General features: G+C 40.2%; 1 protein-coding gene across 1 annotated transcript in view; it reads right to left on the bottom strand.

Moving 5' to 3' along the window:
- Positions 1-19,040: 19,040 nt before the first annotated feature.
- col12a1b (collagen, type XII, alpha 1b) overlaps positions 19,041-27,671 on the bottom strand; it is a 149,561-nt gene continuing 140,930 nt past the window's right edge. Inside the window, 8 exon segments of the mRNA XM_040017990.1 lie at positions 19,041-19,954; positions 22,310-22,480; positions 24,741-24,809; positions 25,639-25,824; positions 25,936-26,002; positions 27,231-27,266; positions 27,352-27,423; positions 27,612-27,665. Coding sequence (XP_039873924.1) covers positions 19,830-19,954; positions 22,310-22,480; positions 24,741-24,809; positions 25,639-25,824; positions 25,936-26,002; positions 27,231-27,266; positions 27,352-27,423; positions 27,612-27,665 — 780 coding nt within the window. The 3' untranslated portion in view covers positions 19,041-19,829.

Raw genomic sequence — 27,671 nt, 5'->3', positions numbered from 1 at the left:
TCGTCCAGCAGTATTAACAAGTGAGGAGGACAGACTGCTATCCGGTCGTTAAGTCTGACGTCACTAGCCGTGTCTGGGCCTAAACTCCGCTACAGGTCCATATATCAAACGATCACTATGGCATTACTGAGAGTTGAGAAACTGTCTAAAGTCTTTCATCTTTAATAAAATGATCAGCGTTCTGCTCTACCAGGTGTAACAATTGAGTTTAACATCCAGGCATCCATGAAAACAGAATTTATGACATTTAACGGAGTTAGAAGTTAGCAGGAAGTTAGCTCGCTAGCTTCTATCTAAATACAATATAGCATGTCCTGACTGCGGGGTTTTGGAAACAAATTAAAACGTACAGCTCTGTTATCACTTCCAACATAAATGAAGACAGAAAACTAAACAGCAGTGATGTTTGTAGGGTTACTGAAGTTTGGCTAGCTGGTATATAATGATGTGCTACGTGACCGCTAGCGACACAGCTATCTTAGCATAATAGAAACAAGCTAACTTTTTTTCCACTCGATAAAAGTTAACGTGAGTGTTCTCTGTGGTCAGGAACAAATGTAATCACATGGCAGGATGCTGTAAACGGACCAAACTTCAGTCAGGAGAACAACTGAGGTAATCCATCCACAATACGAGGTTAGTCATTCATATACTGCTGCATGGGCTGGGCTGTAGTTACATACTAAGGTTTTAAAAACTGAGCTTAAATAAATGATTAGCGGTAATAAAAGCCGAGGGAGGTCAACAGTGATCACTGACTGTTTTAGGAGCTTTTTGAGATTAAATAGAAGAAAATACAAAACATGTTAACAACACAAAAGCCATATTAAACGCAGACTACTTTAGGCCCGGAAGTAGGATTCGTCAGGTCATCACTTAACGACCGGATAGGGTTATGTGAAACAGCAGCCACCTGTGGCTAGGGACAAACGTGTATTTGTTAGACAGTTGGCTAGTTGGTGGAGGTTGCTGGACTTGCAAGGCAAAATTGGTTATAATGCTGCACTTGTGATTAGGGATGGGTATCGTTTAGGTTTTATCCGATACCAGTGCCAAATCTGTACTTTTGAAACGGTGCCAGTGCTTAAACAGTGCTCGAACCGGTGCTTAAAGAATGGAGAACACAAACTTTGTCCAAAAACCTCTTGTGTTTTTATTTTTAGCAGTCTCTTTTTTTCTGCAAAATGTCCAGCCCCACGCATGGGGCGATCCACGCTAACTTGCCAATGGAGATTTACCACACCCACAGTAGATGTGCTCGGTGTGAGGTCTTGCAGCAAGCTATCAAATATGGTGCATTTCTCGGCTTTTAAAAAACGCTATGCGTCACCAGGTGTTTCATGAGATTTGAGGTGTTACCTCCTTTGCACAGTATCACCTTAACCTCTTAAGCCCCAAAGGGGTTACTGAGCTTCCTGCTCAAAAATGCAATGCCCAAATTTAATTGATTATTTCTCTGCAATTACAAACTCTGTGCTTACAATCTTGGTATCAAAATAAAGCTAACACTTGTGAAATTTCATCAGGGGTGTAAATATTGAAGCAGATATTATTACTGTGTCAAAGTTACTGAGATTGGAACACAGAAAAAGTAAGTAGATTTTATCCTCGCCTATTTTTTTCAACCCTTTTAAAAATATGCCTCAGTTCACATTTAATTACAGATATTCAGTAACCAACATATAAACATCATCTATGAAAAGATTTGTTTGTAAAGTGAAACAGTGAAAAATTACAGCACTGTTAATACATGAATATCCAGACGTTGTACAAAAATGTCCAATTTTGGCACACAATTGGACACCATGCCAGTTGAATTGTTTAGGTATTTAAGAGCAAAAATTAATTAATATTATTAACATGCCTAAAAAAGCTTCTTTTCTTTTTTTTTAAATACATTTTTGAAGAATTAACCGTACATTTACATGGTAATGGGCCTTTTCTGCCGTGCGCATGGAGCGTTTAATTGGCCTCTGGCCCTTTAAACTCTGAGGGGCTGTAACTTTGGTTTCTTTTGGTCAATTTGCATGATTGACACCTCCTTTTTAATTGTTTGAGCCAATAGAATCACAGTAACGATGCCACGTTCATGTTACTTCAACCAATCAGACGTTCCAAGGCCAAAACACACGTGGGCCCAAATTTACTGCATGTGACATCTGTCCAGTCACGTGTCTATAGGTGGGTCTAAAATGGAGGTTTTTGATGGAAAACGGATCTGATGTGGCTAGGTAGGTGTGGTAACTGCTGATAATCACGTGGCTACCGGCGAAACAGAGGAAATCTGGACAGTGAGCCAATTTCTGTCTTGGCGCATTTGCGAAGCTGTGTGTTTTTGTGGTCTTCTTTTGCAGCTCATTCAGTGAGTTTGGTCAGAGCGTGGTTAAACTTGGTGTTTGGAATTGGTGATAGCTCTGGAAGATAACCAGCCTATCTTTAGCCAGTTACATGAAGTCTGGAGAATTTCTGGTTCGGCTTTGTTTGTTTAGCGGACTTGTGCGCATTTACGTAACTGCTCGTTTAATCATGGCTTGTTTTCGTTGAGTTTGGTGGTTGTAGAAATGGTTTACCTGACATTTTAACTGAGATTCAGAAGTTTCTGTGGATACCACACATGTCTGGACTTATATTTCTCACCCTGTGTTATAACCGATTAAACGTGATCTCCTCCTTTTTGTCCCCAGTACCAGGGGCCTGGTGTTTAAAGCACTTGTTGCAGGCTGCTGAGTTTGCATCTTTTGCTGTGAAGTATAGTCTGACTTTTGACGGCTTTGCCTTGGGCATTTTTAATCTGTAGCTCTGCTCTAAATGAACGTACGTACATGGGCCCGGCTACTATCCTTGGAAAGGTAAAAGGATTGGCTAGAATCCAAAGTGTATGACATCTCAGGGGGGAAAAGCACCGAAATGTGCGCTGCTTTTTGGTCTGGTTACTACCGTTTATGTCAGAACCGGTGCCATAATGGCACCGGATACCGGTACCGATCCCTACTTGTGATTGCTTTAGTTGCTAGCAGATTTTTTTGCATGGCTCCCTGGCCTGGCAAATTGCCCTCATCCCTAAGAGGGTGACCATCCAGGAAAAAGGGAAAGGAAGGTGGAGCAAAGGAAAGGGAACAGCTGGGCGTGGAGTTAGTCATTCATGTAAGTGTTTGGGACAATGCATAATACAAAGACTTTTGTGGAGCTAAAAGTTCATGTTTATTTGTGGTTGCTGGGCAAGAGGTCCAGTGGTGGAGGAACAATAAAATTTGGTATGAAAGTATTAAAATCAAACAATTACACTGGACATTTTGCTAAAATTTTTGGATTATACAATGTTGTGATTCCCAGATGTCCAGAGTTAAATGTTTATAATTTGTAACTTTAACGCCTTTGTTGGTAGTAAAAATGGATTTATACTGACTTTTATGATTAGTAGGTGATCTGGAGTTTGTCCTGTTTGTTAGAAGCTCCAAGCTGTTTTCTACTTTGTAAGGATTTAAACACATTTGTGTGAAATTACACTTCCAAAGGTGACTTCATTACAGCAGGAGCAGTCGATCTGCCAGTCGCACTTTATGGAAAGAAGACGTAAAACTTTGACTGAAACTCCAAAAAACCTTAATGTCATCACTTTAACTAGATTTTATTGGCGAATAAAACTCCCAAGTGTTTACCTGCAGTGTGTCAGGTCTGTTTACGGTCTGTGTGCTGTGATCTGCCAGGAATGCGAGGCGTCTGTCAGCCTCTCCTCAGATTATGACAGGAGGCCATAAATGATAATGGACAAAAATATACAGCCATTAAACCTCTGCCTGTTTGTTTAATATGAGCATTTATTGGAGCTGCAGTGTTAATCCTATATGAGCAGTAAACTAAAACTCATAAACACGAGAGCAGGAAGAGAAGCCAGGCTCTGACCTTGAATACCCTGAAGCCTGGTGATGGTTCTGCAGAAGGACGAAACACTGGGGCAGAGGGAGAAACTGTTTACGTCCATGATGGTTTATGTGCTTGTCATGACGGATGAACATCTTATGTCTGTAGGAAAAGGCACAATAGGTTTATGCATAAGCCGCCAGGCCCTAACAACTGCAGTGGATTTTTAATGAAACGACTAAGACCTAAGTGTATTACCGAGTTTTGGCTTTAGTTCAAGGTCCAGAACAGAAAAGTTCAAGACTCTTCATTTGAAATGGTGGGACTGTTTTGAGAGAAAATGATCATGAATACATTTAACAACGCTATCTTTTTAGCCATTTTTAACTAAAAATTAGACATGGTGCTGATTCCTTTTTGAAACATTCACATCTTTGTATTTTGGTGAAGAGAGACACACCTGGACTGTACCCTCATATCAGTCAGTTGAAAAAGTTGTGCCGAGGCAGGTTGGCGTCTAGTCTGCCCCTGACGTGGGTTAATGTTATGGCAAAGGGGCTGAAGCACCTGGAAAGTGACTGTTGGAAAAAGATATCCAAACAGTTTGGCCTTCCCCAGGTTTACGATGACTGACTGCTCCTGTGGACGATCGAACCACTGCTCCTGGTGGTGGAAGATGATGGAATAGGCAAAGAGGGAAGGTATGTAAGAAGGCAGCAAGGTCAAGAGAGGCAGAGCTAGTGTCAATGTGGAGGAAGTCCAATGGATGACCCAAGTCCAGATGTAAGATTAAACATAACCATATGGAGCGTGCACCACATCCATACATCTTCTAACTCTCCTGCTCATAGCCTCATAGTCTACATCCTTGCCAAAGTTGACTCTAGCATCTGCATTTCCTCCTTCATTGGGTCACCCTTACAATCCTCAGGTTGCAAGCGTCTTTACCTTGGAGAATGTTTGTGCACAGACAAAGAAATTAATTTGTCTCCTTTTCTCATTCTACAAATGTGAGGTTACTTCTAATGCTAACATAGCAGCTGTGCTCATCATCTGTTTAGAAATCTGTCAATTGGTGACGATCTAGTCGCCATAGAAATGTGATTTGCACATGGGAAACTGGTTTGCTTCATCTCAATCTTCTACCCAGTGATATATTTCACAAAGACATAGCAATGCTGTATTTGGTGTCCATTTCTGAAGAGTTGGCAATTCAAATGACAGTGAAACTGCTGTTGGCTAGATGAGTAAAACGACTCTTTTCCTGCAATAATACCCTTTGATGCTTTCCCAGATTTTGTTTCTCCACATTTCTACAGTCACAACTGATCTTTCTCAGCTTTTCAACATCCTGTGCCTAGATGCAAATCCATCTCCATCAGTCATTCATCCCTTTTCAACTCTAATCCTGTCTTAACTCACCTCCTTATATCCAATTTACTTCCACATGACACTAAGAGAAAAGGTTTAACGTCTTCTCTTAGATTCCTATAATTTCACATGGAGAACGCCTCTTCCTGACTTTTGGTTGGCATGTCACTTCATCCCATCCAAATTTCTACAGTCCTGTGCAATTCCAGTTTCTATAATGCCAAATAGATGGCATAGTAAAAATATATATAGTCTGAAGCCTTTCTTGCATGGTAGTTTGTTACATCTTGGTCTGAACTGTATTCCAGCAATCAAAGGTTTCTGTATTTCTTAACCTCAGGAAAGTTACCATCTTCTCCCTTTATCCCCATGTCAGAATCCTGGTCTACTCAGTACTTCAGTTGAATGTTTGTCAGGTACCGTCTTGGCCCTAAATTATATTCAGGCCACTCTTTTAGAATAGGCACTGCTACTTCAGCAGCCATGTAGTGCATTTCCTTTTCAACAACTAGGCTGCTGGTCATCTTCAGCCTCTTCATCATACATCAGACACCTCAGCTCAAAAATCCACAAACCTTAGTCACAGTAAGCTGACACACAGATGGTGCTGGCATCCATTTCTCTTCCATCTTTGTTCACATTCCTGCTTTTTTCCCCTCCCTCCCACTCCTATTTTCCCCCTCTAGGCTGAAGGCCAGAGAGTCTCTGCAGTAAGGGCTCTCTTGGCCTCTGATGGCCTTCCAGACTTATCACAGACTCATTTTCTGTGTACTTTGTTCTTTGGCTATCTGGACCCATTCATGTTGTGTGTATTCTTTACGTTTTGGCTAATGCTGCAGCTAAATTTAGATGTTTTCATATTCTAGAGTCAAACTTCCATGCCACAATGAAACTGCTTAATTTGATTTGGACGATCAAACCACCTCAACTGGCTTTTTTACATACCCTATTGGCCCACCATCATTGGGGGCATTGGGTTTGGGTGCAATGTAAACATAAAAATAAAACAAAACATAAAAAATAATCACAAAAAACTTTTTGTTGTTGTTTTTCAGCTTATCTGATGATTTCAAATTCAGTGTAGCTGTTGTTTTGCTGTTTTTGATTTTTTGTGGTTGTGCTTGCACAAACAGAAAATGGATGGATGTTCTTGTGCACATGATTTCCACATTTTTGTTCATCTCAGATCAGAGTTTACAGATAATTCTTCATGTCTTTAATGCTGTTCAAACTTAAGAGACGTGACATTTAACTGCTGTGTTTCCTGTTCTTTCAGAAGCAGAAACCTCATCCCATAGAACAGGGAATTTTATCACCAACTTCCTTTAGACCAGCGGTCTCCAGGCCACGGACCGGTACCGGTCCGTGAGTTGTTGGTACCGGGCCGCGAGAGTTGAGGCTCAGGTGTGAAATGTATGGTTTTCAGGGTTTTTAGCGGTTTTTAGCGTTATTTTGTTATCGTTTTATCGTTAACTCGGTTTTCCTTGGTCTTTTCACGTGTGTTATGAATAGATCTTCTTTTTTTCCGGTACCGGTACTAGTTTATTTTGTTGTATTTATCCGCGACACCTTAAAGGCCGGTCCGTGAAAATATTGTCCGGCATAAACCGTTCCGTGGCGCAAAAAAGGTTGGGGGCCGCTGCTTCTAAACTAAATGGTTTTAAAATGACTTTTAAAAAATTTTAAATTATTAAATTATGTTTTCAGTCTTACAAAATGCTTTAAGAGCAGTTTCCAACACCATATTGGTAAAATGTGTGAGTCTGGATTCACTAAAAGAACAAAATTAACTGGTGTTGATTGAAATCTCGCAAATGTGCAAGTTTCACATTTCCAGGAATACGGTACACTTTTCATCCAAACAGGATGGAGCGGTGTTTTGGTTAGGGTTTATTTTAAGTAGTAAATTAATCAACCTTTTGGTTTTATTTGTAGCTGCATGATGGTGACTGACTCAAAGTAAACGCTGCATGTGTCAGCACTATGACTCACTGATGTCTTTTTAATAGGTTTTGGATGACAGTGAAGCTTTTAAGATATCGGCCTACACGCACACTTAAAATCCATCCAGAGTGTCCTTTTAATGCATGAGACAATATTAATGCCACAACAGAAGACAATGAACTAGTTCATATCATTTCCAACAATATATTCAAAATATTCTTGATCTGATCATTTCCTTGACTTTTTCTATCATGCTGATCGTGATATTTTACAGTGCAAGATGTTCTTTGTTTGACCTACAGCCCAAAACCTAAAGATGTTCAGATTATCATGAAAAGTGTCAAAAGTGTCACTCTGACGTTTACAAAGGATTGAATTCATATTAATTTAATGAAGTGATGCTTAAAGAGGTCCAAAAGATGTCCAAGTTGGCCTCCAGGCTAAAATGTTTTTAAACTGGTTAAAAAATTAGAGTCCACGTCTACTGTACATCACACCTTGTGTTCATCCTTGTGTTTATTCACATGACCCTAAGAGGCAGCACATTGGTGCCTCACAGCAGATGGTCACCGGGTTTGAATACGACAATCGTCGCAGGGGTTTTGAAAAGGTTTTTACTTTTTCACGAAACATCGACATTGTTGTTGCTGGGTGGACTGTGTGGCTTTACTGAACGAAATATTCAACTGATTAACAAAAGTAATATCTGCTGAACAAATAAGATCAGGAGATGGTTTTTCCTTTTTAATTCATTTTTTTAATTAGATTGAATTCATGAAAAGGTAGGATCTCTTTGCTATGACAACCACCAGAGTTGTTTCAGAGACCCTGAATATGTTGTTATCAGATGTGGAAGACGTGGGTGTTTTCCCATAAATACAAATGTAAATACTGAGCTGACGTTTGTTAATTTCCTCTGGAGATCATTTGACTTTTCTTTGGAGCTGCAGCTGCTGATTTGACTCATTTGGTGAAAGTTCATTAATCACTATCATTCGACGAAACGCACAACGCCAGCAGACGTTTTCTTTGGGCTCCGTTTCAGGCAGTTTTATTTCACTGATAAATTAACTGATTTTAGCAGCCATAACTCCTCAGTAAATAACACAGGAGCGCATTAAGTGTGGAAAACTGCATAATCCCTCCAGAGGCGCTACAGCTGATCAGATTGCTGAAAGGATAACGTGGCATGCTTGGAAAAATTACACCAAAATGGCTCTTAACCTGCTTGACATTAACTTTATTTTTAGCAGTGAAGACTTTGTGTCTCGGGAAGGTAAGCGATAAATCGCACGGGCTGCCTTTCTGGATTGTGGTGTTGTGTTTTCCACGTAACACTTTTCACACGACGCAAACTGCATCTAGGTGCAAGTAGTAAATTTTTACAAACGTATAAAGCCTAAAGTTCATGTCTGATCAGCGTGTTTACAACCTTTTAGGACCTTGAGTAAATTAAACGCTCTTCAACCTTGTTTGTTTTAAGGTAAAACACCTTCGACTCACACTTGCTTTGGAAGCTTTTCCAGACACGGGCTTTAACCACCAAAAGTAATTCCTTATTTCCAAGCCATTTATGGTTAAACTAACAGCCAGACCAGCTAACAAGATCTTGTTTTTCTGTATTCATCCTGAGGATTTCTGCAGGTTTATTACAGAATTACTAGACGTACGCTACAAACGCATTTTATTAGACCACCACCAAACTACAGTTTATACAACAGTTTATCTAAATTTATGTTTCTGTAACTGTTAATCCTCCGGTATGTATGGAAGCCCGTTTCCACCACTAAAAAACAAAACAAAAAAACAACAAGTATCCATAACTCGAAATTTGGAGAAACATAACTCAAAATTTCGAGTTAGCTCTGCCAATCAGTAATCTACGTGAATGAGGTCACTTTCTTGTTACCCGGAAGCATATGGCACAGAATAACATGCACTCAAAACCGGATCGCAACAAATTGGCGCTTTCGAGAGTACGTTTGCTGATAGTAACACCATGTGATTCAGGTAATAACACAAGGATTTCATCATTTTGGAAGCCACGCTGAAAATACTCAGCAATCTGCGCATTCATGACTGGATGTAATACTGGTAGCTTAGCTGTAGCATTTGTACATGAGCTTCCGGGTAACAAGAAAATAATGTCATTCACGTAGATTACTGATTGGCAGCGGTAACTCGAAATTTCGAGTTGCTTTTCTCAAAATTTTGAGTTAATAAGTCGAAATTTTGAGTTAATAAGACGAAATTGTGAGAAAATCCTATGGATCCTTTTTTTTTTTTCTTTAGTGGCAGAAACAGGCTTCCATAGGTATGCACAAACCTTTTAATCAAAGTGATGTTTTTAATGTAAACACATTGTTTTGTCCATGAATTTTCAAATGTGCTGCTTTGCAAATGCATAACTGCAATTTGGCATGTAATCAATATATGTTTTGCAATCACAAACAGAAAAATTGGTTTTAGTTGTTCAACACCATGTTGATTAATTTTATGGCTTCTCAGAAATCCAAAATGCCGGCTCAAATTTGGGTCTTTGAATTTTGTCATTTTTAGTTGTCCACAAGTTTTTGATAGATTTCTAAAATATCTTTTTTATTTTTTTATGACACATGGTGTAATAATACATTTGAATCTAGGTAGTTTTTTTTTTATGTACAAAGCTGGCCTGACTGACATTGTAAATGTATAAAGAACTTTGTAATTCGATTTTAACTATATAGCACCAGCTCAAAACAACAACTGCCTCGAGGCGCTTTATATTTCTTTGTACATGTAAGTGCTCATCTAAATGCAGCCAGGAACCAGGCAAATTTACATACTTTAATCTTCAGTTCAGCTGATGTGCTTCCAGTTATGGTCAGTGATTTTTCAGGATAAATGACTTGTAGCTTTATAAGAATATGGTTAACAATGATTAAACTTTCTAAACTGCAGTTTTAATTCTCTGTGATGGGACTAAAATCCTGTCCCAATGAGTTTCCTAGTAGAAGGGAGGAAAGAGACAATTTAAGAGATTTTAAAGACCTTTGGCAGGGCTGTAGGATTATTGCCTAAATGTTTATCATGATTATTTTGATCAGTTGTCATAATTATTCCTTGACTTTTAGTTTACCTCCTGAAATCACCTCACAAACTGAAGTATAATTCATGGATGAAGGACAAGGAAAATAAACAACTTAGTGACTGCTGCATTAACGTTTCCATACAACAGATTATGATCCACTTTGGGGAACAAGGGCCTCGCCTTCTGGTGTGGAAAACATTTGAATTTTGTTGCAGTGTGGTGGTGCAACACTAATCTGGGAAACTGCAGGCCGTGCTACAGAGGAAACAGCTGTGATTGGCTGATGTAGGCACGTAGTCGGCAGTGATTTAGGGAGTGCTTGACTTCCTTTTGCATTTTCAATATCGTTATATCAGAATCATTAATTGTGTTAAAAAGCCCCACGCAAGAGGCAATCCGCGCTAACTCGCTAATGGAGATTTGCCGCCTTAATGCGGCTATGATATTAACGTCATTTTAACGAGATTAATGCTGACAGCACTAATATTAACTCAATAGGCCCACTTTAAGGTTTCCTCAAGTTCATTGAATACTTGTACTTACATCAACCTGATGATTTGAAACTACAGCCATTGTCAATCTGAAGATGGAACAAGAGATTTGACAGAAAATAAAGAAAAGCAGAAAAGGTCTAATTAAAAGAAGTGATCTGCACCAAAATGCCAGAATTTGTTTTGTTACTGATGCTGAGGAGGTTCTCTCAGCTAAACTGAGGCAGAGGTACTGTTTAAATTCCCTTTGCATACTTTACTGATAATCAGAGATGACCAGGCGGAATTTTCAAAAGTGAAGCACTGCAAACACAGAAACCCACCGAAAGAGCAGAAAAGTCAGAGAAAGCTGAGGAGGAAGCAAGAGCACCAGGAATCCATAAGGAACAAGTACGGACCTGGAACTGATCTGTTATCTCGGTCTTCGTATAATAAGACATGTTAAACAGCTGTCAGGTGTTGTGTTCTGCTGTTAGAAGAAAACTACATGCACCATAGTGAGGTTTCCCTGATCTGTGAAGTCAATAAGTCGTGCAAATTGAGACATTTCCAGGGAAAGAGTGATGATGGCGATAGCTCGGCTTGTGAAATGCGTTTGTTCTCTTTGATGAGTTTTCACAATATTCCAGCGGCGGTGACGACATCTGGCAGTAAAGCAAGAGTCGGCATGTGTCCGAGCTGCTGCCACATCAGAGACCTCAGAGAAATGGAGTACCACCTCCTCTCACTCCGTGAAGAACAGAACCATCAGTCTACTGTTAAACAAAAGGCTTTGTGAATTTTATTAGACACTTTTGAACACCTGCTGACATTAGCAGCCATATCTAAAGTCCACTTTAGGCTGGGCTCTGTGTTTGTTTTTCTTACCTTCAAGTTTTTCTTTTCAAACTGAGCTATGAAACAGCAGAGATCTGTTTAAACATGGAGACTCTTTCATATCAAACTGTTCTTGACCAGGAGACTTTCAGAGTATCTTTCCACAGTCAGCAAGAAATCATTTATAGTTGTGCTCAAAAGTTTTAATATTCATCATGAGCATTTTTATCATTGTAATTTAGGGCTTTAAAGTGTTTACTTAAGCTGTTATTTTTCCAGGCTGGAATACTTGTACAGCATAATGATTTTGTGTTATACTTCCTTTTTCAATCTCATTACCATATAAAGAGGTAGATGTGAACCATACCCCAACACTGAACAGGTCACTGGTGACCTGATGGAGACTGAAAGATTTCTTGCAGACTGTAGAGAATTTGTCAGATAAAATCTGAATAAAACATTAATTTACCCTGAGTTTTCCTTGGAAAATTAGCAGTGACTCCTGTCTCTCTGGTAATGCCACGTTCCACTTACACATCATTACTTTACATCATTGCCTTGAACTAACCCTGTGATTTATGGGTAAGTCGCTAATTAGTTGCTAAGGATTTTTTCCTTGGAAAAATGACGTTTTCAAGATGCAGATGTGTGCCATTTGTTATAAATATAAGGGGTTTTTTTTGGGGGGGGGGGTTTCAATCTGTCAAAATATTACAAATCACAAACAACTGTAAAATTTTGCAAACAGTTCAGTGTTTCTAGCAGAGACGTTGTTTTGCCTGGAACGTCTCCTGTCATGTCCCCTGCTATCAAAAACAAAAAACATGTTTGATATTAAAAAGAAATTCCTGGGGTAAAAAAACAGCCCAGCTCAGTCTAGTCCAAAAATTAAAAAAACAACAAGAGGGACGTCTTTTATTAGGTTGCACAGATGCCTATCAGTGCCTATACAGTTCAGCAGTTCTCTTCATCTGGATGTAGTGTTTTCCCCTTGATTCAATTTATATATGACCCAATCACAACAACGGTTTTCTCAAAGCATTTTATATTATATGGTAAATGTAAATGAAGTCTTGGATTTGTGTTAGTTTCAGTTCTGCGGTTTTCCCCTCAGAGTTGATGCCCTCATCCAGTTTATTTCCTGTTGGATTCTCTGGGTGTTTACTCCCCTCATTTTCTTGCCCTCGTTAGAGCCTGATTTCTACCTGTTCCTTGTTAAACCTCCCTCCCCAGTATGCATTTAATCCGTATCTTTTTACTCAGCCTATGGCCATTGTCACCCCTCATTTTCTCTTACTGACCCACTTTTAATAGAGTCATCCTTTTTCTAACTTTTACTACCCAAAGAAAAAAGAAACAAACCTGGAAATAAATGTCATTTTGGGGTCTTGGTCTTTGTTATTTTGCCAATTAAGCAGTCTTTCTTTGGAATTTGAGCAGACAAAATCCTTTGAAGCGTGATTGGTGAAGAGTGCCAACCTAGAAAACCTAGCACTGTGTAATTGATAGTGGAAGTACTGTAGAACAAAGCAGCAGTTTGGAAGACTGTGTTCTTGTACCTTGCTAGTGTCAGCACTAACGAGTTTTCCCAGAGGCTGAGCACGGTCTTTGTTCTTAAACGTGCTGTGAGCACACAGCACTCAGATCATTTATTAGCATCACAGCCTCTCCAGTGTATTCGTTTAGATAACAGACAGCAGGTTATGTTCAAGGTTTCAATTTAAAGACGACTGGAAACACCTCATTTCACCAATTCTTTTATTTATAGCATGTTTTAAGTGCACTATAAAACATATACCCCCACCCCCCTGGCACAGAATTTACAATCTGATAAACTGTACCTTACAAACAGGTACAGTTACAGCAGTACACACTGTGTCACAGGAATGTCCTTCTATTCATTTGATGATGCAGACATGCATGAATGATTCTAATTTGCTGCCAGGTCTCTCTGACGGTGCTGAAACTTCAGCTTTTGGAATACAGAACATATATTAAGAATATCTACAGTGATTTTCACGTTTCTGTGATTAGGTTGTGGGACTGATTTTTTTTTTGCAGACTATCGCCTAGGAAATAAACACCAGCACAGAAAGCACACAGCCATAAATATGTCTGTTTTATACTCTGTGATAACTAGATTAATGATTTAATGCAGATTTCTTATTTTCAGTATTATATTTCACTGAAAATTTGACTTTCCTACTGATTGTTTTTAGTAATTGTTTCATAGTCAGTGGAGCTTAACTTTTCTGAAACTAAGATTTTAAAAAATAAAAATCTCAACAGTTTCTCGTGGCTTTCTGGTTTTTACTTTCCTGCTTTGTGCTTTTCCCACCTTCATTAGTTCACCTGCTCCTGATTAAACTTCCTTCCCTGGCATGTATTTAGTTGGTGTCCGTTCCTTCAGTCCTTCTCAGCACTGTTGTTATCAGCCCTGCTGGCTCTCTGAGGTCCTCTGAGTAATGAAATGCTATTTTAACTCCTCCAAAGCTCAACACTCTTTTCAACATGATGGTTTTCTAAAAACATTAGTCTGTTAAACATCAAGAAGACTGCATAAACACACTACAAAACTGAACTGGGGAAAAAAAATATTTTAAAGGTGAACCTATAATGAAAATCAATATTTGCAGTCGTGGGGTCCTGCCCAGTGTTGGACTTTTGACACAGCAGAATGGAAAAACGGATAATCGAGCTGACTTTATTATCATTTGTACCAGAAATTACAGAACTAAGTGAAGCTGGATTACAGTGACATATTAATTTTTTTTTAGTGCACAGTAAAGCACATTTGATTGCGACGTGTGGAAACATATCAGTGTATTTGTACGGAAAACTTCTTCTCATTGAATATTTATTATAAGTCTCTTTTGGACTAATCCAGTAAATCCTGAAAAATCAACATAATAAATCTGTCTCACAAATAAATGATGTCAGCGGTTAATTCAACAGTCATTGGATGAAATACAATCTCTCGATCCTTAATGTGTGTCTGCTTTCATTATTTATGGCTCTGCCTGCTAGAAGTACTACAAATTAAACTACAGAGCGTCTCGTGTTTCTCAGCAGACAAACCTCTGACATAACTAAAGCTGTTGACTGGAGAGATACCGGTTTGGTTTCTGAATGGCGGCAGCTGGCTGGACACCTCAAACTGAGGAAACTGTTGTAGCTGCCAGTATTTCCATGAGGTCATCTCTGGCCAGTCAACCTCTCCTGGTTTATGGTCCTGCTAAGAGCTTGAAAAGGCAACAGGAGGATGAGTTTTTATTGCACTTAACAGCAACATAAACAGTGGTCTACTCTGTTCTTTCCGCATTAACGCTGCGCTCTGAACACAGCAAGGCGTCAAACGGATCTGGATTGAGCGTGCTACGTTTTCACCTCGCATGTTCCAGAAAGTTCAGACTTCTCTGGTGGAAGATGATTGAGACATCAAATACAAAGAGGAGTTATAGACGAAATGGGAAAGGGAAAAAGTGGCATAAATGGGTTTTAAAACAATAAAATGAGTAATCTGGATGTCCTCATAAATACTTGCCAGAGTTTCTCAAAGTCATTGTCTAGTCAGCCCAAGGTGTCACCAAATACTACACATCCTTGTGGTTTCCCTGTGAATCAGTCCCACTAAGAACTGTTATATTCTGCCAGCACGGCCTTCAAGCTCCCAACTTTAGTGGTTCATCATTTTGACATGCCATTGTGCAGAACCTGCTTTCTGTTAAAGTATCCAAGCTTAAAAAAAAAAAAAGCTCTGACATCACTTAGCAGAATAACCATGTCAGCATTTCCACTACAAACTCAAACGGAAACCCCTGATTCAAAGAACCAGAGAGCCTCCTTAAAAGTTGAAACGAGGTTTATGCAAAGTTGCCTTAATTTTGCAGATTAATATGCGCTGCTAGTGATAACAACAGCTGTCAGTCATCTTCAGCTCTGTTAGATTTATTGCGGTTTAATGCAGTAGAAAGTCCCATTGCCCTCTTTATTTGGGTCACAAAGTGCTTTTTTTTGTCAGTTTTTCACTCAACAGGTTTGATATACCTTTATTAGTCCCACAAGGGGGTTGAGGGGAATGTACATGCAGTTCGTCTATTTTTAAAGTCCCAGAACATGTTTTAAATTCTTCCACCATCAAAGGTTGTATCTGAGCCTTCTGCGAGGTCCGAGGAGGAATTTCAAAGCTGCCGATAAGCTTAACCGTGGGAGGGAATAAAGGTGTTCCGCCCACTTCATCTGGCTCTAATTAGACTGCAGGAAAGTGCATTTTCTGCAGCACTTGGTTTCCTTTATTTCCAGATACTTTTGTTCTGTGGTCACCGTTCTCAGTTTTCTGACTCAACAAGTAAGGAAAGTATGTAAGCTGCTGTTTAGTCTGTAAACCTTAGCCATGACTATCATTTGCCAGAAAACCTCCATACTTTATTTATAGCCCTGCTTTAAAAAAAAATTGTCAGTTTTTCTTTTTTTATTATGAATTGTTCCAACCTGATTCTCTCAACATTATTCAAGTATGTCAGACACATTTAATCTTATGGAAATACTCTGATGTAGTAGAGGGAGCTTCCAGGATACGTGACATCCATTTGCAAGGAGATCATAATACAGGGAAGTTAGCTGAAGTGTTTGCACATCAGTTCATTCAGACATCACACAGACTGCAGGAGAGTTCACAATTTGGGCCATTCTAATCAGTCATTTGCATATATGAAGCCGTTAAAGCGTGTTAGGCTGGCAAAAGCTGTAATGTTTAAAGACTTGCACTTGCAAAACGCATATTCAGTAAATTTATGTGCATATTTACTGCAAAAATGGTGCTTTCGTGACCAACTGATGGCTATGATTTATTTATTCCTTTTAAAAATGTGAAGCAAATGTTGTGAATAATTAACAATAACAGAAAGCATAACTTATTTAGGCTCATCAAAAGTTCAAACTTTATTTATTCTCGGGCGGTCATTCCCTATGGGTTAAAACCTTTTTGAGTTTACAGTCGTAACTACCATCCAGTATCAATCAGATATTTGAGTTTGGCGATGAGCACTAATCAAAAGTTCAGCCAAATGCTGATTGTTGATTGGCTGGCTGTTCTTGTTGCCTTAGCTCTCCATATGAGATTAAGCCACCTCAGCACATACTAGCTCTTTAAACATCCATTCTGATATATCTGTTGAAAAAAACAAGTAATTATAAAAGTAATCACTAACACTTTTTCTATAAAAGCATAATTTGATAAAAAATGCATTTTTCAGTGGCTAATCTGGCTGACAGGAGAAGGAATTTGTTTTTTGTAATCCAGCATTGGTTCTACAACCCTGAGTGCAGACGTGATGTTACGTCCTGCAGCCATCATTCATTCTCTCCCCTTCAATAAGTTAAACTGTCTTCTTGGGAAGACTATTATAACTGGTAGCTCCAGATGAGTCACACTCGAGTAGAGATGAACTCATCTGAACAGTCAAACACCGATGATGATGTGTTTCCATGGCCCAGAACTGATGTTTACAGCTTATAGATAATTAGTACCTCTCACTCGTGTGCTTGGCTATTAAGCTTCATGTTTGTGGCAATGATTCAGGGGGAAAATATCTGAAGAGAAAATGGCAGTGAATAAATCAAGGAAGTGAAGTTAGCTGATTCTCAAACACTCCTGGCTTCGGCGTTGTAAAAAGAGTGTTCAAAGAAGCTGAAGAGAACAGCACTTTATGACACTTTCCCCAATTTCCTGATTGCTATATTCTTGTCTGCTTTTCCAAGTTTCCACTCAAAGATGGAAGTCTTTGCCCTGAAGGAGATGAAACAGCTGGATTATTGGCTCCATCCCAGGCTGCTGATTCTGTTTTTTAAAAGCTTTCTGCTGAAACCAGGTCTGAGTCCCTGTTGGAGCTTCAAGTTTGTACAAACAGCAACAGTTAAGCTGCACATGTTCCTCTGGGGTTCATGGACAATTCAAGTAGAGGAGAATTTTGACTAACCAATAAGGGAATTGATAAATTTGGAACCATTAAGCAGGCTATAGTCTAAACTCCCCAGATTCCCTTCTAATTAGCCCAGAAGGTCATAAATCAAGCCAGGCGCACACAGTTTTCTGGGAAGTGCTCATTTCACCAGGTGTAGTGTCTTATGAATGGCCGTAATGTACTAAGACAATGAGTGGAGACAAACTCATCAGAAAGAAATCTAGGCCAACTACTAAGAAACTTGAAGCATTTGCTCTAGGTACAAAGCCTTTTAAGACCTTTACAGTATCCTGAAGTTGGCATTACCCCTTTTGGTAAGCTGTGTCTTATTTTAGTTTTTGTTGTAGTTAGTATAAACACTGCTCTAGAACTTACCCCCAACGTATATCAAAACAGCATTTGATCCAGGTCCTAGAGTTGATCCAAGTCCTTGTCTACTCACTACTGGTACCCTTAAGGTTAATCACATGATCCTTGAGTCAATCCCAATATGGATAATTTTTTAAAGTCTGCTAGATTTGCCTTCAATTGTCCAACTGGCGCTGTTCCACATGACTGAGATGCCCTTTTAATATTTGATCGAGAGAGTGTAGTTCAATAGCCTGATGGTCAACCTCATTCCACTTTGAGACATTGAAACCAGTGCCTTTGCAGTTCTTGGTGGCATTTTCCAGTCTGGCCTGGCTAGAGAATATTTCACTTATTTACACTTTTGGAGCAGTACTTGTAGTATCAAAAGGCACGTATAGTCGGCCCAAGTGGTTCTAGCTGCTCTAACAAATCGCCAATCTTCAATTGCTCATCTAGTGCTGTTCCTGATAGCCCATGTGCCCTTGAAGTTAATCTGCCAAATCTCCCAAACTCGTTACCAAGTAACTTAGTAAAAGCAATCCACTTTGCTGTGATGTAAAGCTTAACCCTTTAGTTTAGCTCCTTGGCCTCACAAGTAACTTCACACTCTTTCCTACCCCTTAATTAGTCCAAATGCTCAAGTGAACCTATTAAACCCACTTGCTTTCCAAAAAGTGCAAATTGATCCAAGTAATTGTATTAGCCCAAGTATCAGTGCAGAAACTCCTTTTTTGTTCCTCTTACCTTATGTCTACTTCTGCTTAGTCAAAGAGGCTTTTCCTTAAGTTGGCCCAGGTACCACTAATTATTGTGTCCCATTTGGCATAGGCACTGCTGCTTTACGCCACCACTGTGTATCAAAAGTGCACCAAGGTCACTTAAGTGAATCAAAGCCCTTATCTACTTAGCCCAAGTAATCCTAACCCTTCTACCACATTCATTTGATAGAAAGTAATCCTTGAATCAGTCCAAGGACTAACTCTTCTGTTAGATGCTTCGGTTAGAGCATAAACAACTTAGGATAGTAGTTGGTGGCCAAGGTATCCTTCAAGTCAGTGTACAATAGGAAACCCAGTCCTGCTTGTTAAGAACTCAACCCAAGTCTGTTTTGGTGTGATCTGAACTTGCTTTATTTTGGCTTCTGTCCTTTAACATGAAATGAACACACCAAAGTGGATTTTCAGTAGTTTTATTGAAAAATGCCTCTTCTGTTTTCAGAAATAAATAAGAAAATAAGGCTGTGGAATTCACAATCTGCAGTTAAAACATGAAGCAGCAAGACCATTTCCATAGTCTTGCATGCAGGTTTTGACCGCATTTGATACGATGACAATGACGATGACAAATATTCTGATTAAAACAAGATGAAATGTAGTGAACATGTACTAAATATACACCACAGACATGCAATTCCACCTTTGGTAAAAATTAGCTGTGACAGAATAAAGAAAAAATGATAAATATAAAGATACAAAATGAAAGCGGTGTTTAACTGAACCTCCTAAAAGATGAACTGAATGAGAAAGGTTATACTGAACATACTGGATGAAGTGTGAAAGCAAAACAATAAACATTTCATATGTGATGTCCTGACACTGAACATTTTCCTTCCTGCTGTACTATTGCTAGCCTTGTTACCATGAGTGCACTGTTGAACACTGCTAGTCAATACAAACTCAATGCAAATATGTTACAAGCAAAAAGACAAATGGAAAAGGAAAGCTCACAGGTTTTTGTAGTTTGTTTTTTGTCTATTTTAAAATTGTGCCAGTCACACCCCGAACATCATCAGTCTAAACCCTTCGCCTGACACAAAAAAGAATATTCACATAGATTTTTAGGCACTGAAATGTATTACCCAATAAATTTGAGGTGTCAAACCCCATTTTTATTTATAATTTCATGAACGAACACAGGTTAAGGTGAAGAAAATTAAACGGATAAAGAAAACGCTACTTGTCTTTATGATGTTAGCCTGCTGGTTGTCTTTCTTGGTAGTGATCTCTTTTGACGCTGGTTTTGCAACTCGCCGTCCTCCTCGGGGAACTGGACTACTTGGGTGTCAGGTTCAGATGGGTATTGGCCTGCTTGGAGATAGCATTTGGGCCAATTGGCAAAGTAAGTTGGCACATTTTCTCTTGATTTTTCTCAACATGCACAAGAAGAACTGGTTAAAAGTTGTGTTTCTTTCTGATTCCACCTAAACCACTGACACAGCTAGTTAGTAAACAGCAGGGGTGTGGCCAGTATTGGTGGGGGGTCATAGGTGGCTTGTGTGACACAGAGGGGGAAATGGTTGTCACCAATACAGCTACACAGCAACAAACTGGTTTGAGTTGTTTGTCTTATCATCGTAGTGTAATTTATTCATTCTTTAGAGGGGAGGGCTCAATAGTCAAGGTTTGCCATTATTTATCTTGGTAAACCAATAAATTTGCAGGCGAAATGAACGTTACTTCAAAAATAGCAGTCTGTATGTAGTCTGCACTACAAAAAAACCTTTATGAGACTGTTTTTATCACTTAAACATGGCCCAGGTCACCCAAGGCACCCTTTGGGCACGCCCCTGCTATACATTTCAGTGCATTCATATTCTCCTTTTGTGTTGTTAGAATTTCAGGTGTTAGTCTGATAACCACAAGCATTACCAGCAATCAATTCCATCACATACATTCACAAAATGCAACAAAACATGAGATCATCAACCACCCGACTAGAAAGAATTTGTGAAAGCTTTGTTAGTATTTTAAACCAGATGTAGTTTGGGTGGGGTTTCTTTGTTGTTGTTTTTTGTTTTGTTTTTTTGGGGGGGGGGGGGACATGAAGACATGAAGTGGTGAATCTAAGCCTGCAGGGTCACACGTGTAGGACAGACCAGCATGACCCCGAGCAGTTTAAAATGGCTACAAGCACATGGGTGGGAAGACTTAAAATTAAAAAAAAAAACAAAAAACCAAAAAACAATAAAAATAAAACGTTCTGTCGGCGTTTGAGCAAGCAGCAGGTTTGATTTGCAAGGCACAAGCTTTAAAACTACAGATGTTAAGACTAAATTTAGTGGACTTGATTCAAATATCATTTACAAGGCACAAATTAGTTTATTTACATGTCACATGGAGAGAAATGCTGTTAACAGAGTTGCTGCTGCTGCTGTGGGTGGTGATGCTGAGGTGGCTGCACTGGTTTCTCTGGTACAAGTCCACCTTTGTTAGTATTTGTTTTGGCTTGTCGGTGGTGTTGTTTGCTGCATGCTCCTCCACTGAACAAGGCTTCTTTGTTTGGTCTTTGGCTTCAAGATGCAAACAGGCCACTAAAGAGGTCGGTGCCATCACCGCTGCTGCTGGTGTTTTGCGCTACTGTCTGTGAGTCGTTAGTACTCGTTCCCTCTTTGTTGTTGTGATGTTTTCAGCACAGTTTGTTAATTGTTTCCTTTGGTGGTTATCCCTTTAAACAGCTTTAGAGCATATGAGTGATTCAGTTACAGGACTTTTTTGTTTTGTGTTTTCAGATGGTCAGTGAAAGCAGCACAGGCGGTATAAAAAGTCTACTATGGTGAACCTGAAACGGGCCAAAGAGGATGGAAGGTGTCAGTCAGGTCAGCAGAAGACAGCAAATCAATAACCTCTATGTGCTTATTAGTTGACTACAAGTTTCACACATGCACTAATCCCCCCACAACAGAGTGCTCAGACATTTTGGGAAGTGCATTTTCTCCCTTTTTATAAACCAGAGTAAGGGAGTATTGGCCCATCTTAGAATAAAGACTGGAAGCAGATTTAAGTTGTTGAGGTGGTTTGAAGTAATTGCTTCACATCAAGCTCAGTCTTCTGTTTCCAGACTACTAGATGAGCTGGGAAGTATCGCTGGGGAAAAGGACATCTAGTCTTCTGTTTCCAGACTACTAGATGTCCTTTTCCCCAGCGATACTTCTCAGCTCATCTTGAGGACTCCCGAGGAATTCCCAGGCCAGGTGAGAGATAGAATCTCTCCAACGGGCTCTAGTCTACTCCAGGGTTTCTGCCCAGTTGAATGTGCCCAGGAGGCATCTTTAGCATCTTTAACTGGCTCCTTTTGACACAAAGGGGCAGCTCAGACTCCCTCTTTTGGAGGAAACTTATTTCAACCTATTTTTTTTCTATTGCTTTTATAAATTACTTTCTATCTTATACCTTTTTTGCTGTTTTAATCTACAGAGATTTCTGAGTTATCGCAAAGCATGCATTGGCTTTGCAGGTATCATTTTATACCATGCCCTGTCAGAATCCATCAGCCTAACCCTTGAGTTTCTGTTTTCAGTGTTATTCTAAAGTCATCACATCCCAGACTCATGAACAGGAAAGTGCATCTCCCAAAATGTTGGCGTGTTCTTTTACTGTTGCATTTAATCCCAGATTGCCAAACAGAACTAATGTCTCTGATCACAGACAGGATCCTTTACATACCTATGTATCCCTGCCCATTGTAAGGAATACCGACACACTGAGAGGAATCGCAGTATCCAGGAGGTCCAGGAGGCCCACGGACTCCGGCGTATCCTGGACGTCCAGGTGGTCCGCGAGATCCAGCAGGGCCTGAAGGGCCTGGGGGTCCAGTCCTGCTCTCTCCTGATGGACCTGATGTGTTTAATTTAAAAAAAAAAAAAAAAAAAAAAAGTTATCATGATCAGTAGCATTTCAAAGAGGGAGGAAATGGACAACACACCCATGTGTGTTCAACTGTCAGTGTTACCAGACTGCAATCACAGCAGGCTGAAGATAGTTTATGGAATCATATTTATATCATCATATGTGCGAGAGCAAAAAACATAATACCAGCAAATAATTCAGTTTCACTTGCGGAATTAAATTCCTCGTGCGTAAATTCAGCAACGTGCAGCCGCGCACACGCGTGTGTCAGCTTTACACACGCTGCTACAGTTTCACGCTGTCACTGGTAGCACTCTGCACTCTGAGAGAAATCCTGCTCATTTGACTGTCTGGAGGAGGAGCCCAAATAAGGACAGGGTCCTAATGTAATTGGACACTTCAGGTTACTGCATTAAACTCAGTTACACTGTGGCAGTGACAGAAACGCTATTTTAAAAAATAACATAGCCAGGTTGGGGATAGATGATGGTTGGAGTGATTGGCTTTTCAATCAAGGTGATTTTTAGCTTATTCCATTAATACATGGAATGAATTTTATCCTGACGTTCAGATTATTTGCACTCTTCCTCGCTATACTTCCATGACATGGCTTTAGACACAAATGTGCGTGTAGTCACAAATTTGTGCTTGAACTGCTTCCCTTTTAGAAATAAATGTCCATCACCTCAAAACGATACCAAAACAGGAGCAGGTCTATCATCTTTTCCCCCCCTCTGGGTCTGTTTATTACTAAAAAAAAACTGCATTAAGGGGATTCACTTCAACTTCATCTGCAGCCCCCACCCCAGTGGTGCAGATATTGGAGATCACACAGGGGGATAATGGGATATCTGCAAATGGTCACCAAACCCTACATTCAAACTACATGGATAAATCACATCAGCATAATGCAGCATGGACAAAGGTGGTAGCAACATGTCTTTTATTTTTATAAACTTTGCCTCAAAGGAAGGGCGGGACTGATTCTCCAGTAAAAGCAACATTTATAAAAATAAAAAGATGAAACTGTTCAAATGGTGCAGATCAAAGGCCGGCTGCGTTTTCATTTTCTCAGATGTGAACGCTTTCATGAAGTGCGTTTTGCTTTGAGCCAGCGTGTTTCTGAGAATCAGAATTTTTAAAAGCCTTCCATGTGCTTTTATACCATTAGAACTAATAAAAACTACAGTTACACTCTTGTATTTGATGTAAACAGAGATGAGAACATTTTATGATATTGTTGTTAGACCACTGCGACTCAACGCAGCTGGAAACAAAATTAATTGAAAAGGTGTCGAGCTGCTGCTGACTGTCCCGGGCATGGAATGAAATGATGTAAACTATGATGGGGGAAAAGAAGTAGGATGTGCTGATCCTCCCCTCCCCTCTGAATTTTGTCTAGACTTGGACAGAAAAAGATTGGAAAGTTTCCTGCCCGACTGTCTCCTCGCCGTCCTCGGCATGTCCTCCAGGCTGACTCACTGCTCTCCTCTCCCTCCTCGACTCTAACTGCTTCTGTCTGACAGCTGGGACCGTCACAAAGCGGCAGGGCTGCAGTCGTGGAGGATGGAGTGCGATTACATAAGCAGTTGCTGGTGAAACTGCTTTTTTCAGGACCAAAGTTTGTGTTTTTCTTTAACAATGCTGCACCACCACCTGGCTAAATCACTACTTTAAGGGCAACTAAGCGCAGTTTTAAGGAGCAAGAAGACATGGTTAACTGAGACAAATTCAAACCTCTCATTGAAATATACTCATAGGAGACGGGACGGGGGGTATCTTGCTGTCAAATATGTGTCAACATGTCACAACACTGGCGCCAGAGACTAACAGGAATGGCAGCAAACAAAGCTTTCAGCATTTGAATCAGCCGACATCTTTGAGTGGGTGGGGTGTGAATAAGGTGAGACACAAAATAAGATGAGTGACAAAGGCAGGTAAAAATCAAGGTTTACATCATCAAGGTAGACCGTTATATGCAAAGGCTCCATTTCCATCATCTTGGCTCAAACATTGAGTGTGTTTGGGTTTTTAGTGGCAAATGTGACGAGACAATAGTTCTGTTTTGCTGAAAAATAAATTATTTATCTTTTTTAAGCCTTACAAATCTGTAGGGGCAGTTCAGATGATGGTTTCATCAACGATGATAAATTATGGACTTAGGAATCAGCTTTGCCTGTTAACTTTAGCTGTCAGCGATCTCACCAACATTTTAAGTATTTTTGGTGTCTTGCTAAAGAATGTGTACCTGGAGGTCCCCTCGGTCCTTTCGCTCCAACTACTGAAGTTCCTCGATCGCCTTTCTCTCCTGGGGGACCTGAAGGGGGGGAAAGTCAAATATCATTAGGCTGGAAGCTCGGAGGTCTCAATCCTTTAGTTGCAGAATAAAATAAGACATTTTTTCTGTCTCCCCTTACATAAGAACTCCTACTTAAAAGCTCCTCCCTGTGGTAGAACTTGGCTTTGGAACATTTTTTTTGCCTCTTCTGAAATATGTTTCCTGAATTTATGTTACATAAAGTGAGACAGGAAAGTGAGACTTCAGAAAGGGGTCCTTAATGAGCAGAAGGTGAGGGTGCAATGCAAATACATTTAATTTCTGATTCTGCCCGGCAACATCTTCAGTAGTTATTCTGTTTTCTTTAATAAGACTGAACACAGGGATGAATGCACTAGCAGCCATGTTCATGATCATTTAGATCAGAGTTTTCTAAGTTTTGTTGACCGAGTGCCAGTGCCAGTAGTTTATCAGTGTGCATTGGCCATTCTCCCTTGATTACAATTTGCTGTTTGTGGATCAAAAAATCTCGTCAAATGAGAATTTAAAAAAAAAAAGATGTAAAAAAGTGTCTCTGGGTCATTAGAAGTACTTTTTTCACTGCAATATTTTTACATTTTGGCATCAGCAGCTTTATTTGATTCGATCTGGACTGAAATTCAGATTAACGATGATGCCAGGCCTTTCTAGCATTCTGTGATGGTTTGGTGCGTCTTAGGTAAACGTTCTGCAGAGTAAATAATCACTTTGCTGCCTTCTGTGCTCCCATTTTAGAAATCATTTGACTTCATGTTTATTTTTCTAACTCCATTTGTTCATGATGTCAGCCTCTCCTGCCGTGCAGCAACTTCTCAGGGGTGGCTCGTACCTCTCTCTCCCTGCTGGCCGGGCAATCCGGAACTTCCGGGGAATCCGTTCCTTCCTGTGGCGCCCGGCTCTCCACGGGGTCCCTGATTGCCAGGAGGTCCAGGAGGGCCCGGAGGGCCTGGGTTATTGTTGCGGTACATGTTGCTGGGGATTTGATTCAATAACGAGTTGACCCGAGTCATTTGTTCTGCAACAGCAGGGTGAAGAGAAAGCAAGAACATTACAAACCACATCGTGAAAGCCAAGAGGCAGAGATTTCTAAATCCATGTCAGGAGGGGGAAAATGTGTTCTACGTACCTTGGACTAACTGTCCGCAAACCTGTCTGGCAATGGATCGCATCATGTTCTGAGGAGCAAAGTCGCCCTGGGTGCAGACAGGCAGGATTTAAAATTGGAAAACAGTAAAGAAAGGAATAGAATAGTTCTTTATTGTCATTGTGCACAGACTTTATATGAGTCAGAAAATGTTTCTCTGAAACTTTTCATTGAAACGTGGCTCAATCAGGATTTTTGTGACCACCTGCTGCTTTTGCACTAAGGAGCATTTGCAACAGCTATAATGACCCCCACCTTTATCTCAAAGGTTGAGGCTATAGAGACCAAACAGCAGTCTAGCAGGGGAAGAGCTGTCGAAAGTCCAAAGTCCTGGTCAAAAGGTTTTCAGAGTTGGGAGCTCTAACAGAAGCTGGCTACTTGTTTTTCTCCAGGTGGTTCAGTGAATTCGTCCCACATGAAGCATTGGATTGTCCATGCCAAGTTCTACTTTAACATCCTAGGAGAACCTATTGCACAAACAAACTCAACAGTGGTGCGATGCAAATGGGTCCTCCATTATGGAGAATATGGGGTGCACTAATATGAATATCTTCATTCGTTCCCTGCTACTTCGCTCTTCAAAAAAATTGAAATTCAAGTTGAAGGTCGGCAAACTGAAGCGGATCCCACATGCACTACAGATGGTGCTTGACGTCCTGACAGACCAGGACTTCCAGGAAGTGTTCCCAGTGTTGGAAGCACGGCAGCTCTGGACAAGATGACTACTTCGAGGATGGCATCCAATTTCTGTGTGTATATTTTTGGTTTCTGTTGAATGTTCTCCCTTAGATGCCTCAGAGCATTTCAACACCTCAGCACTGATGCAATCCAATGAATGTCCAAAAAGACTAGATTCCTCGTCTCTCTCTGAACCTGAAGTTAAAATTGTCTATGTTGAAATCGGGCTTCAGACTAAAATTTAGAATGGCAGCCGCACTGGATGCCAGATGAAGATGCACATGAAGACAATCCAGGAGCAGACACATTTAAAATGGTACAGTTTCTTTCATGGACTTTTTGGTCACACGTTGTACATCAGGAAAATACTCCAAACAACTCGTAATGCTAAGTGATAAGTTCCCAGCATTTCCTACTGTTGGCCCCATTTGTCATTTCTCAAGTCACTTATATGTAAATGTATTATTAGAAATTTCCTGAAACGTGAAACTGCACAGGGAATCTAGCCTCTTGTTTTCATCAGCTTGTTGTTAACATGTTGTAGGATATTTTTAATATCATCACTTGTGGACAAAAACATTTGATGTAGGTTTACTCACTCTCTCTCCCTTGTCTCCCTTTGGACCATTGGGACCCTAGAACCAGAGAAATAAAACTGTTAAGAACTATTCAGGCCCAACGTGCTGCTCAATGAACACACAACCCTGCCAGCAAACTTACAGGAGGACCAGAGTCTCCAGGATTTCCTGGTTTTCCTGTGGTACCTGGTACTCCAGGAGATCCTGGAGGTCCCTGCAAGGAAAAAGGGAAGGGTAAGAAAAATATCGATGAGTGGGAAAGAGGACAAAGATGACTCTTGGGAAATATGCCTGCAAAGACGCGGTAGTAGAAAGCTCTTTGGAAAGGCAATTAAATGCCTCAATTGTTCACGTGGTTTGCAGCTCTGAGGTGTGCATGTGTCAAACCATTAGAAGTCTTACCATGGGCCCTGGGGCTCCTCTAGGTCCAGCTGGGCCTTCCTTTCCTTGAGGGCCCTGGAA

The sequence above is a fragment of the Simochromis diagramma genome, unplaced genomic scaffold, assembly GCF_900408965.1.
Source record: "Simochromis diagramma unplaced genomic scaffold, fSimDia1.1 OVJJ01000802.1, whole genome shotgun sequence".
In the NCBI taxonomy this organism is placed as follows: Eukaryota; Metazoa; Chordata; class Actinopteri; order Cichliformes; family Cichlidae; genus Simochromis; species Simochromis diagramma.
The sequence above is the reverse complement of the archived record's forward strand: the minus strand, read 5'-3'. Positions and strand labels throughout refer to the sequence as shown.